This window comes from Molothrus aeneus, chromosome 24 (genome assembly GCF_037042795.1).
Source record: "Molothrus aeneus isolate 106 chromosome 24, BPBGC_Maene_1.0, whole genome shotgun sequence".
Lineage (NCBI taxonomy): Eukaryota > Metazoa > Chordata > Aves > Passeriformes > Icteridae > Molothrus > Molothrus aeneus.
The window spans coordinates 6401673-6413496 of NC_089669.1; the positions used below are offsets into that span (position 1 = coordinate 6401673).

Sequence of the window (11824 nt, forward strand, 5' to 3'; positions counted from 1 at the left end):
GGCAGGGTTCCAAAGGTCAGGTTGATCAGGGCATTTGTGTCCACTCAGGTACAGGAACCCTCTGAGGATGGAGGTCCCACCACTGTGGATCTTGTCACAGCATTGAGCCACACAAGCCTTGAAAGGATTGTTTCATCACTGAAAGGGTGGTCAGGCCCTGGCACAGCTGCCCAGGGCAGTGGTGGAGTCACCACCCCTGGGGTGTTCAGAAGATGTGTGGGATGTGGCACATGGGGACGTGGGTTAGTGGTGATTGTGGCAGCGCTGGGGGAGTGGTTGGAATGGATGATCTTGTGACCTGGGAGGGCTTTTTCCAACATTAATGATTCTTTGAATCCCTGACTGTCCTGTTGTGCCCCTGTGCCTGGTGTCTTGTGTCCTTTTGCCAGGCAGGGCCATGTCTCCACAACCTTTCTATAGACAGTGGAAAACTGAAGTTCAGCCTCCCCAGGTCCTCTTTTCTCCTGCCTAGTGGGTCCCTGCTGAGCTCCCAGCCCCAAAGGTCCCGGATAAACCATGTCCCAGGACAGGGACCATGCCCTGAGGGTTTGCCCTGGGTGCCACACACCTGCTGAGCCTGCACTGGTCACTCAGAGTGGCTTAGGGAGTGACAGAGACCACCATGGGGACACCAGGATGGGATCACAGGGGCTGCACATCCCGACAGAGGGGGGCTAGAGGAGGTGGTGGGACATGGCCCAGGAGAAGCAGGGTGGGACTAGAGGTGGTTTTTGGGCACCTCCTGCCCGAGCTGCAGTAGGTCAGCTCTGACATGCTACCCTCTGCTGGTCAGCAGCACGGCAGGGCCCAGCCGAGTCTGCTCACCTGTGCCCAGGTGCTGTCCAGCTCCCCCTCGAGGCAGCACAGCCGCGCTGTGCCTGGCAGCTCCCACCCTTGGGGGGCTGCAGCCTGGGGAAGGGGCTGTGGCACCCAAACCTGCCCTGAAGGGACAAACCAGAGAGTGGCTTGTGTCCAAGCACCCTGGAGCCTCGAGGTGATGGCACCGCTTGAGGGGTCAGACTGGAGCCCCCAAGCCCCATGGCCAGGGGGGCTTCAGGGGGGATGTCACCCTGTCACCAAGCCCTGTGGGGATGTCACCTCGGGGCAGGGCTGAGCCCGGCAGCCCCGTGAGAGGGGATGTCACCTGCCCTGAGGGCCCCTGTGGGTGGGATGAACTGTGGGCAGCCCATGGGGCAGAGCCCTTGGCTCACCCACAGCCTGGCACAGCGGGTCCTGCAGGGTTTGCTGCAGGGCAGGAGGTGCCATGTGCCCCCCGGGCAGCCTGGCAGGGTGAGAGTCCTGCCCCTGCTGTGTCTGGGAATGGACAGCTGGGGAGACAGGAGTGAAGAGGGACATTCCCAAAGCTCCTTCACACCCAGAGCTGCAGGACCAGCTCCTTCCCTTGGTGGCTGGTGCCTGGAGAAGCAGCGACTGCGGTGAGCAGAGGGGCCGGGCTGGCAGCCCTTGGCTCTCCCCCGGGCTGTGAGGATGGAGCTGGAGCTGGATGGTGAACCAGAACTGCCCATGGACATCCCAGATTACCAGAACATTGACAGTCACAAAACTGCTCCCCCCAAGCTCCCAGGGCTCGGCATCCCTGGAGCTGAGCATTACCTACGTGTGGGAAAACAGCCTTGCTGGGGGAACCCACAGTGCTCTGCTCTGCCAGGGGAACCCACAGTGCTCTGCTCTGCCCGGGGAACCCACAGTGCTCTGCTCTGCTGGGGAACCCACAGTGCTCTGCTCTGCCCGGGGAACCCACAGTGCTCTGCTGGGGGAACCCACAGTGCTCTGTTCTGCCAGGGGAACCTCTGCTCTGCCAGGGGAACCCACACTGCTCTGCTCTGCTCTGCTCTGCCAGGGGAACCCACACTGCTCTGCTCTGCTCTGCTCTGCCAGGGGAACCCACACTGCTCTGCTCTGCTCTGCCAGAGGAACTCACACTGCTCTGCTCTGCTGGGGGAACCCACAGTGCACTGCTCTGCCCGGGGAACCCACACTGCTCTGCTCTGCTCTGCTCTGCTCTGCTGGGGAACCCACAGTGCTCTGCTCTGCTCTGCTCTGCTCTGCTCTGCTCTGCTGGGGAACCCACACTGCTCTGCTCTGCTCTGCTCTGCTCTGCTGGGGAACCCACACTGCTCTGCCCCTTCCCAAGCGCTGGGGTGCTCGGGGTGACCTCCGGGGCCACCTGCCGTCAGGAGCCCGGGTCTCCTGGGACACCCGGGATCTCTGCCAGCGTGGCGAGGTTGGCCCCAGGGAGCACGAACCGGTTCCTGGCTCCGCCAGCCGCCCTGCCCTCTTAATGAGGGATAATGAGGTGCATCTCATCAGCGCTGCAGACTTGCCCGCTGGCCACGGCGGCTGCCGGCAAAGCCCCCGGCAGGGAGCGGCAGCGATGGAGGGGCTGGGGCAGGAGGGGACTCCAGCCGGGGGCTCTGCGGGGCTGCGAGGGGTGCAGGAGCAGGGTGGGCGCTGTGTGCCAGGGAGCCAGGGGCTGATCCAGCCCCCGTCAGTGACCCCGGCACATTCCCGGGGGCATCTCTTCGCATTGCAGACCTCACCTGGGTGAAGGACCCACCCTCACAGCGTTTGCAGGGGCACATTCAGCTGCCCAGCCGCCTGTGACCGTCACCCGCCCTGGCAGCCCACAAGTCCCCAGGTGTGCCCCCCGGCAGCCCAGCCCGGCCCGGGGAACCCTCGGTGCCAGGCGCTGGCACAGGAACAGATGGTGCTGCGGTGGCCGGGAACGAGACGGGCTGGAAAGGAGACGGTGTTTGGCTGCAGGGGAGGGAGGATCAGGCAGGAGGACCGGGCTGCGCTGCCCCGGCCCCGCTCCACGGCTCCTTCCCCCTGCACAGGTCACGGGCTGGGGGATGCTGCCCCTTGCTGTGGGACAGCCTGTGGGCTTCAAACCCCCATCTCAGGGCCTTTGAGCGATGGGAGCTCTGTGTGCTGAGGGGTGGCCCAGCACCCTTGGGTGAGTGCCTGGGGCGGTGGGTGGCTGTCTGGGGTTGTCCCCATTGCTGCTGTCCGTTCTCTGCCTTTGTCTCTCCTCCTGGGCTGCACTCGGGGTCCCCAGAGCCCCTGCCTGGCTGGTGCTGCAGGTACAGCCTACTGTCCCAGCTGGCACTGCACCCCAGCAGCCCCTGCCCTGGCACTGCGGCCCATTGTGCCTTCTTGGCTGGCACTGCAACCCCCAGTCCAGGTAGCACTGCACTCTGTACCCCTGCCTGGCTATGCAGAGCCCCCTGCCCAGTCGGCCCAGTGCCCCAGAGCCCATTGTCCCACCAGCTCTGCACCCTATAGCTCTGTGCCCGGGGGGCTGCACCCCCAACAGCTGGTGCTGCACCCCCAAGAGCTGCTCTTGCCCCTCCAATATCTGTCCCTGCACCCCGGGCTGTCGTGCACAAGTCCCCAAGCCCTGCCCCGTCCCATCCCTGCACCGCTGCCATGCAGCCCCATCCCTCACACACCCTGCAGCGCTGCCATGCAGCCCCGTCCCACACCCCGCCTGTTCACACGAAGGCCCTGAGGCTGCGCCTGCCCTCGGGCACCCCAGAAGCTCCTCCCGGGTGAAGCGGGGCTGCGCCGGGCCTGGTCGGGCTTCGCCTGGGCGTGAAGGGAGCCTGGGAGCAGGAGGGGCCAGGCGAGGCGCAGGAATGCGAGTGGGAGAGCGGCCGGGCAAGTAGCGACAGCTCCTGCGAGCGCGGATCCCACACGCGGCTCGGGCAGGGAGCGGAGCCCGGCACGGGGCCGGAATGGGGCTCCCCGAGCCTCAGCCCCTCTGAGAGCCGCAGCGGGAGCGGCGAGGCCCGGGGGCAGCACGGCCACCGCGGGTCCCGGCCCCGGGAGCTCGGCTGGAATTGCCCCGGTGGGTAATGCTCGGCTGGGCCGGCGCAGGGTGCTGAGGACCCCGGGGCCGAGCAGCCGCGATGACCCCCGAGAAGGTGCTGAGGGAGGGGGTGCTGGAGAAGCGGAGTGGAGGGCTGCTGCAGCTCTGGAAGAAGAAGCGGTGCCTGCTGACGGAGAAGGGGCTGCAGCTCTTCGAGCCCAAGGGCTCGCGGCGCAAGGAGCTGAGCTTCGCCCGCATGAAGGCCGTGGAGTGCGTGGAGTGGAAGGAGCGGCACATTTACTTCACGGTGGTGATGGACGACAGCCTCGAGATCGATTTCCGCTGCGCCCAGGAGGACCCGGGCTGGAACGCCGAGATCACCATGGGGCTCGTGCGCTTCAAGAACCAGCAGGCGATGCAGGAGGTGCGCGCCCGGCACAGCTGCCGAGCAGGTACCGCAGCCACCGCGGCCCAGGGAGCGGGACCCAGCCCAGCATGAGGTCCCTGGCCGCAGGTTCCCATCCCTGAGGTTTGGGGAATCACAGAGGGGGTCCCGTGGAGCGGGATGGGTCTGCAGGTTGATGTTCCCATGTCCCCGTGCCCTGGCTTGGACGCCCCCGTGGGTTTGGCCTCTCCGTATCCCTGGACAGGGATTTCTAACATCCTCCTTCTGTCTGGGGTGGCCTGAGGGATACAGAGCCCTTTGCTATCCTGCACGTGGGATGGGGTGGGGATGGTGTCTGGCCCCAGTCCCCTCAGGATGCCCCATGTCCCAGCGCTGGCCCAGTGGGTGACAGGAGCCTTCTCTCGGCAGCGATGCAGCTGGACACAGCCCCGGTGGGACAGCCCCGGGAATCGCAGCTTCCCAGGAGTCGCATGGAGATGGCGCTCGGCTCGGCAGGCGCTGGGGAGAACGGGATCCCTGCGGGCAAGTGAAGTCACCGCTGTGCAGCCCGGGGACGAGGACAGTGGCCCCGGGGAGGCCGGTGCTGGCACTGGCTCCCCCCTTGCCGGGGCAGGACAGAGGCACCGCAAGAGCTGGGCTGGCACAGCCACGTCCCCTTGGCACAGCAGGACACAGGACACAGGCAGGGCCACCACCTGGCACTTCAGACAAGGCAGGAGGTGACATCCCTGCCTGGGGCCCCACCACCCTTCATTCAGCTAACGTGTGCAGGACCTTGGTGCACTGCTGGGGACCCCAGGCCTCTCCTGCAGGACAGGGGATGGATGAGGCTGTGCCTGAAGGATCTGTGCCACAGAGAGCTCTGCCTGTGTGACAGTGACACTGGGACAGATGGATGTGGCTGGGTCCCAATTTTAAAAAGGGGCTGGAAAGCTGCTGCTGCAGCAGGGACCCCTCAGCAGGGCACTGAAAGGATGCTGTGGTGACACAGCCGTGCTGCCGGACATTGTCTCACCCTGGGATGTCCTTGGGCTGAGGGGAATGCTGGGGACCCCAATTCCCTGTATCAAAAGTGTCCCTTAACAGGACTTTCAGCTTCTTACCCTGGTGTTGCTTTGATTTGTGGGACCCACAGGGCATGGGAGAGCACAAATCCTGCATAGAGCTTTGCAGTCATGACTCCTAAACCATCATCCCCCAGCCGGGCTCCAACGCCCCCCAGAAGCGCCCCGAGGCTCTCTCCAAAGCCCCCCAGCAGCACCCCGAGGCTCCCCGATCACCAGTCCCGCTGCGCCCGTGTCCCCAGGGATTCCCACGGTGGTTTGTGCGCCGGTGACGCGGGAGCAGCGCTGTGGCTCCGCAGCAGGGAGGGATGGCCCTGCCCCGACAGGCAGCGCAGACAGCAGCGCCTGGAGCCAGCAGCGCTCCGCAAGCTGGAGCCTGAGCCCAGCCCGGGGCCGGAGGCGCTGCGGATCCTGCCGGAGATTTCCCGGCCGCGTGGGAACCACGGAGCGCGGTGTCCTTATTGCCCGGGCCGGGCAGCCTGCACCCAGCCTGAACACAGCCTGCACCCACCTGCACCCAACCTGCACCCACCTGCACCCAGCCTGAACCCAGCCTGCACCCACCTGTACCCACCTGTACCCAACCTGCACCCAGCCTGAACCCAGCCTGCACCCACCTGTACCCAGCCTGCACCCACCTGCACCCCAGCCTGATCCCCGATCTGCACCCCAACCTGCACCCACCTGCACCCAGCCTGATCCCCGATCTGCACCCCAGCCTGCACCCACCTGCACCCAGCCTGAACCCCAGCCTGCACCCAACCTGCACCCACCTGTACCCAACCTGCACCCACCTGCACCCAGCCTGCACCCCAGCCTGATCCCCGATCTGCACCCCAGCCTGCACCCAACCTGCACCCAGCATGCACCCACCTGTACCCAGCCTGAACCCAGCCTGCACCCCGATCTGTACCCCACCCTGCACCCCAGTCTGCACCCCAGTCTGTACCTGCACCTGTACCCCAGCCTGAACCCCAGCCTGTACCCCTGTACCCCAGCCTGTACCCCGATCTGCACCCCAGCCTGTGCCTGCACCCCAGCCTGCACCCCAGCCTGAGGGTCCCGTCCCCGTGCCAGGGCAGCACCGGGGGCTTTGGGGACAGTGGCAGGGCTCTCTGTGCAGGGCCAGGCTCGTGCTGGCCCTGCAGGAGCAGGCACCAGGGGGTTCCACCCGGCAGAGCCTCCTTGGCCAGGGGGGGCTCAGAGCTGCATTTACTGAGACCCCCCCGGCTGGGGGTGCAGAGGGGCGGGGACCGGCCCGGGGTGCAGATGGAGCTGGACCCAAGCACTGCATAGATGGAGCTCTGCACCATCCCAGAGTCATGACAGGGACGGGGGGACTCCAGGGGTGGTGGGACCCACTGCAGGACATGCTTCAGCTGTGGTGCCCTGTGTGGACAAGCCTCAGACCAGGTCCCTGCTACACGTGTCAGGGGGGAATGGAGTGGCCAGGAAGGTGCTGCTGCTTACAGATATTTTCCAGGGCAAGGATCACTGTCCTGGGCTTCCCCCTGAATCCCCAGCTCCCAGAGCCAGGGGACTCAGTGAGGCTCAATCAAAGCCATGTGAGCATCCCAAGCCTGTGCCATGGTGGGTGCCAGGGTGGGGAGCACCCAGTGCCAGGGGGTTCCCAAAGTTACCAGTTTTATTCAGTGTGACTCCTTTTTTTTTTCATTTTTTCTGCTCTCTTGCCCCCTGTAAATAGATATTTTCTGTTTTCCAACTGCCAGCAAGGAACTGTCAGAGAAAATTATCAAGGAGAGCGTGTAAGCACCAGCCCTAGCCATGGTACATCCCTGGGCACTGATGATGAGGCAGCAGAGAGGCCACAGTACCCCAGAGCTGGGGAGAACTTTAGGCAGTCAATGCAGGGAGGGGACAATAAGAAAACACAAATCCCTGTGTCAGCGTTTCAGGTCCAGGAAAAGTCAAGCTTTTCCATCCTCATCCTGAGCCTTTCATCCAGTCCAACACACATCCAGGCTCCCTGCCTGGACCCCAAATCCCCCAGGGACTTTAGAGCTCCCCAAGCCTCCAGGTTTGGGATTTCCTTCTGAGCAGACACCCCCACCTGACCCATCCTCTGGGGGTGGATTCCCAGGCTGACCCTGGAGCAGGGGCTGGGTCAGAGCCCAGCCAGCAGTGTGGGGGTGGAAGATGTGTTGGCTTCATCTCCCCTGGGAGGGCTGAATGTCTCTGCAGAGGAAAAGTCACCCCGAGACTGAAAAACAAATAAACAGCCCAGAGAGCTGGCCAGGGAGTGGAGTAGGGCCAGGGCCAGGGGCTGGAGCATCCCCAGCACCAGGGACGTGGTGCCAGCACCCTCCCAGGCAGCCTGCAAAGCAGGAGAGGATTTGTGGGAAGCATTTCTAATGCCCCTGGAGGTGGGGAAACTGAGGCACAGCAGGGGGATGCAGGGTGGCTTTGTGGCCCCTCAGCCCCTCCAGCACAAGGGCTCCCATGGCCAGAGCCCCCCTGGGCCTCCGGGGAGAGGAGAGAGGTGCCCTGGAGCTTTGCCCAGAGTTCAAAGGCAGGAGCCTGAAAATCTGGCTCTGCTGCTCCCAGCCCACGGTGCCCCTGCTCCAGCATCCCTCCCCACACTTCTCTGAGGGTGCCCCAGTGCTGAGGTTGCTCTGGGGGGCTGCCCTGTGCCCCCACCCTGGGCAGGGGCTCTGCCAGCACCCACAGGGACTGGCACCCTCCCTGCAGCACCACAGGGGTGCAGTGGGTGCAGAGGACAGGAGTTTTTCCCACCTGAGGACATCCCAGGTCTGCCTTTGGGATCAGTTTGGGGCTGGCTGGGCACTTTGAGTGCCAGGGAGGGCACTGGGGTCACAGTGCTGAGACAGGGAGGTGCAGCCTGATGGTGCCAATGCTTTTGTCTCGTGGGACCTCCTCCATCACCAAGTGCCCTGTGGAGAGCCTGGCACTGCCCTGCTTCTCCTGGGATCATCCCTCAGCTTGTGGGTGGTTCCTCTTTAGATAAAAATGAAAATAATCCCAGCTGTACCAAGTAGCATTCTGCTTTTTGGCTTTAGGTCAACTGTCCAACTTCCTCCAGATGCTCCTAAAATGATTTCATTGTTGGCCATTCCTTAATGACAATTCCTAAATCACTGGATTTTGGTTTGGGACACGGCACCTGCCCAGAGCGCTGCTGTCTGTGTGTCCATGCTGCAGGAAGCAGAGGCTGGGATGTCCCCAGCACTGCTGTGGGGGCTTGGCCATCTCCACTGACTCCTCCTGCACTGCAGTGTAGGAAGAAGTGACTGTGCTTGCAGCACAGCCCCTGGGGTGCTGAGGGGTCAGGGCAGGGACTGCAGGGTCACACCTTCACTCCCCAGCCACAGGGTCCTGCGGGAGGGTCTGGGACTCCGTGGCCCAGGGGATTCAGAGCTGTGCCTGTGACATTCCCCAGCAGAAGAGCTGAGGTTGTGGGAGCCCAGGAAGGGCAGGGATTCACCAGGAAGAATCAAAACAAGGGCCCAGACATTGCTGGAGCTGCAGGAGGAACAACCAGCACATGCCAGCACCTGTCTGTCCCCCATTGTCCCCGAGCAGGAACCACTGAGTGGCTCTGGAGGCAGGGGTGGCACAGCCAACCCAAAGTGGATACTGAGATGTGTCTCAGAGACAGAGGTAAAGGTCTGAAAATACCCTGAAAATGTCCAAAAACTCTGTCAGGGTCCCTGCCTGGGCCAGAAATTTTGGATTATTTGCAACAGCCCTTTCTTGCTTAGGCAGGAAACCAGCCTGGAGTTTGTGATACTCAAACTGATGTCACTGCTGAGCCATGGCTGCACTGGCACAGAACAGCCCAAATCCCTCTCCTGGTGAGAAGAGCTCACAGGATCAGCACTGGGAAGGTTTCATGTGTCACCAGCAAAGCCATTGAAAGCTTCAAGTCTTCAGTGGGTGGCTCCATTTCAATAATGTCCTTCCACTATCCCAAAGTAGGTAATTCCTCCTCATTTAACAAAGCCTTTTCCATGTGCCAGAGGCCTGTGCTGTTCCTAAAGGGCCCCTTGGCTTTTGGGGGACCCTCCCCAGCTTTGGCACCTTCTGCAAACATTTCAGGCCTCCCCAAAGTATTCAAGCAGAGAAAAACAAACTGGCCATGATATTTCTAGAAGTGGAAGGTGTTTCTTGCATTTTGGGATAATTGTCCTGCTTTGGCATTCAGCCCCAGAGCTGCCTCCAATGGATTTGCCCTCTGTAGCCAGGTGGGAAGGGTGAGTCCCTCGCAGGATGGAGGGGCTGGCACGGGCACCCCCCTGAGCTGCACCAGGCCCAGGGGGTCTCCAGAGCTTGGGGTTCCCAGAATGGGGGCTGGGACAGGAGCAGGACATGGAGCAGCACATCCCAAAGGGATGAGGAGCCTCTGCCCTGCCAGGCAGTGGGAAATGGGGATGCCCTGGTGGGGCTGATGTAATGGGGTGAAGATCAGTGGGGCAGATGAGCTGGGAGAGGTCTCTCAGTCCCTGGGGAATATTTGGGGTCTGGCCTGGAGCTGTGCTGGTTCCCAGGCTGGGCTGTGATGAATATCCAAATTCTGCCCCCTTTCCATCTTGGGGCATCCCTCAGGTTTGGTGGGATCTGTTCACAGATGCAGCAGGGGGAGGAAATTCCCCCCAGGGCTGCAGGAGGCATCAGCTCTTAGAGAAGCATCCCAGGAGCTTCCACTGCACTGTCAGCAACCCACAGAGCAGGTGGGACTGGCTGGGTTCCTCTGGCAGCTCAGGAGGGAGGAGAGCTGCTGGATGGTCTGCAGGAGGAGCACCACAGGGACCATTCCTCAGGACAAGCCCCATGGTCCTTCACCACTTCACTGCCACCTGACCCTGCAGCCTCGCCATCACCCAGCTTAGGGGGTGACCTCGCTGTCCCCTGGTCCCTGAGCTGTCCCACAGAAGGAAAGCCTCCTCCCACACCGTGGTGAGTCTGTGGGGTGGCATCTGTCCCAGTCCTGTGACAAGCCTGGTGCAGCTGGGGGCTCTCCTGTCACCCCCCAGTGCTGGACTCTGAGTGTGGCAGTGAGGATCAGCCCCAAAGGACACCATGGGCTCAGTCCCAAAGGACACCACGGGCTCAGTCCCAAAGGACACCAGAGGCTCAGCTGTCATTTCTAAGTCTGTCCTGGATGCTCTGGGAGCTGTTGGCTTTGTGAATTCCATCGGGGTTGATGGAATGAGGATGGTGGCTGGGAGAGGGTGAGGACAGGATGGGTGGGAAGGTTCCAAGGAGGGGAAGAGACCCCTCCAGCATTGCTTCAAGTCCATTTCTTCAGGGAGATTGGCTTCATGTGGGGTAGCTGAACTGCTCACAGGAGTCAGGTGCCTTTGCATTTGGAGTCCCCAGACCTTGAGGAGCCAGGGACCATTGGGCAGCTCTGGCAGCCCCTGCCATGGCTGTGGGGATCCACCAACACCCTCCAGGGACTTGGAAAGTCCAGAGGGGGAAAATGCCCCATCCCTCTAAACACGTGCCAGGGGGTCCACCTGTAAGAGACTAAACACAGGTGACCTGTAGATCCCAGGGACATTCAGGGACAAGCAGCTGTCCCTGGGGACCTGCTCCTGCCTGGCTCTGACCTCCCCATACAGCTCTCTGGGAAATTTCTGCTGGCATCCATCTCCTTGGTGGCAGCCCATGGGGAACCCTTCCCTTCAACCAGTGGCTCCCAGTAACAGAGGGATATTTGATTTGTAGCAGCAGCAGCACATGGACAAATCACAGAATCATGGAATAGTCTGAGTTGGAAGGGACCCACAAGGATCATTGAGTCCAGCTCTAAAGTGAATGGGGATCAAACCCATGACCTGGGTGTTATCAGCACCCAGCTCTGACCAACTGAGCCAATCCCAGATGTATTTTTATTATTTTGCTCTGAATTTGCCCTCAGCTGCTTTACCCTGTAGATTTCCAGCCTGATCCTTCCCACCCCCAGCAGCTCAGAGTGGTGTCCAAGGCCCCGGTGGCACCTGATAAAACACCCCCTCACCTGGAGGCAGCTCCCTGTGGTGTGTGAGCCTCTGTGTCAGCTGGGGAGGAGGGGTGGGACATCCCAGTCCCCTGCCAGTCCCTCTGTGCAGCCCCCATGGCAGAGCCGGGGCTTTGAAACCCATGGAAAAACCCCAAATCTAGGGGTCCCATTGCCCCATCCTGCTCCTGCCCTTTCCTCCTCCTCTCCCCGGGTCCCAGCAGAGGATGAAACCCGAGCCTGGAGCAGATGGCATCCGGAGCAGCCCCCGCCCCATCCCCGGAGCTGCGGGAATGCAGCGCCGTTGTCACAGGCTAATTTTGGCTCCTCTGTGCTCCGAAAACAATTCCAAGGCATCCGGGAGGAAAGATGCTGGAGGCCTGGCCCCGAGGGGGCTTTTCCTTATAAAGGTCTGACGGGGCTGGTTAAAGCCTCCTCCTCCTCCTCCTCCTCCTGCTCGAGGGGAGAGCAGATCCTCTGTGCTGGCGTGGGAGCCAGGGAAGGGTCCTTGCAGGGGTCCCGGGGTGGGCTGGATGCAGGGG

The 11824-nt window shown here is 62.3% G+C and overlaps 1 protein-coding gene across 1 annotated transcript; it reads left to right on the forward strand.

Annotated features, from left to right (window-relative positions):
* The first annotated feature begins 3748 nt into the window (after positions 1 to 3748).
* PHLDA3 (pleckstrin homology like domain family A member 3) lies at positions 3749 to 5340 on the forward strand. The gene is made up of 2 exons (XM_066565363.1): positions 3749 to 4284; positions 4647 to 5340. The coding sequence occupies exons 1-2, from the start codon at positions 3933 to 3935 to the stop codon at positions 4766 to 4768; spliced, it is 474 nt and encodes a 157-aa protein (XP_066421460.1). The 5' UTR covers positions 3749 to 3932; the 3' UTR covers positions 4769 to 5340.
* Positions 5341 to 11824: the final 6484 nt, after the last annotated feature.

Bases quoted from the DNA above. Each gene is read 5' to 3' on its own strand.
- PHLDA3 (XM_066565363.1), top strand. From the start codon at position 3,933: ATGACCCCCGAGAAGGTGCTGAGGGAGGGGGTGCTGGAGAAGCGGAGT. The intron at 4,285-4,646 runs GTACCGCAGCCA...TTCTCTCGGCAG, and splicing joins CCGGCACAGCTGCCGAGCAG to CGATGCAGCTGGACACAGCC.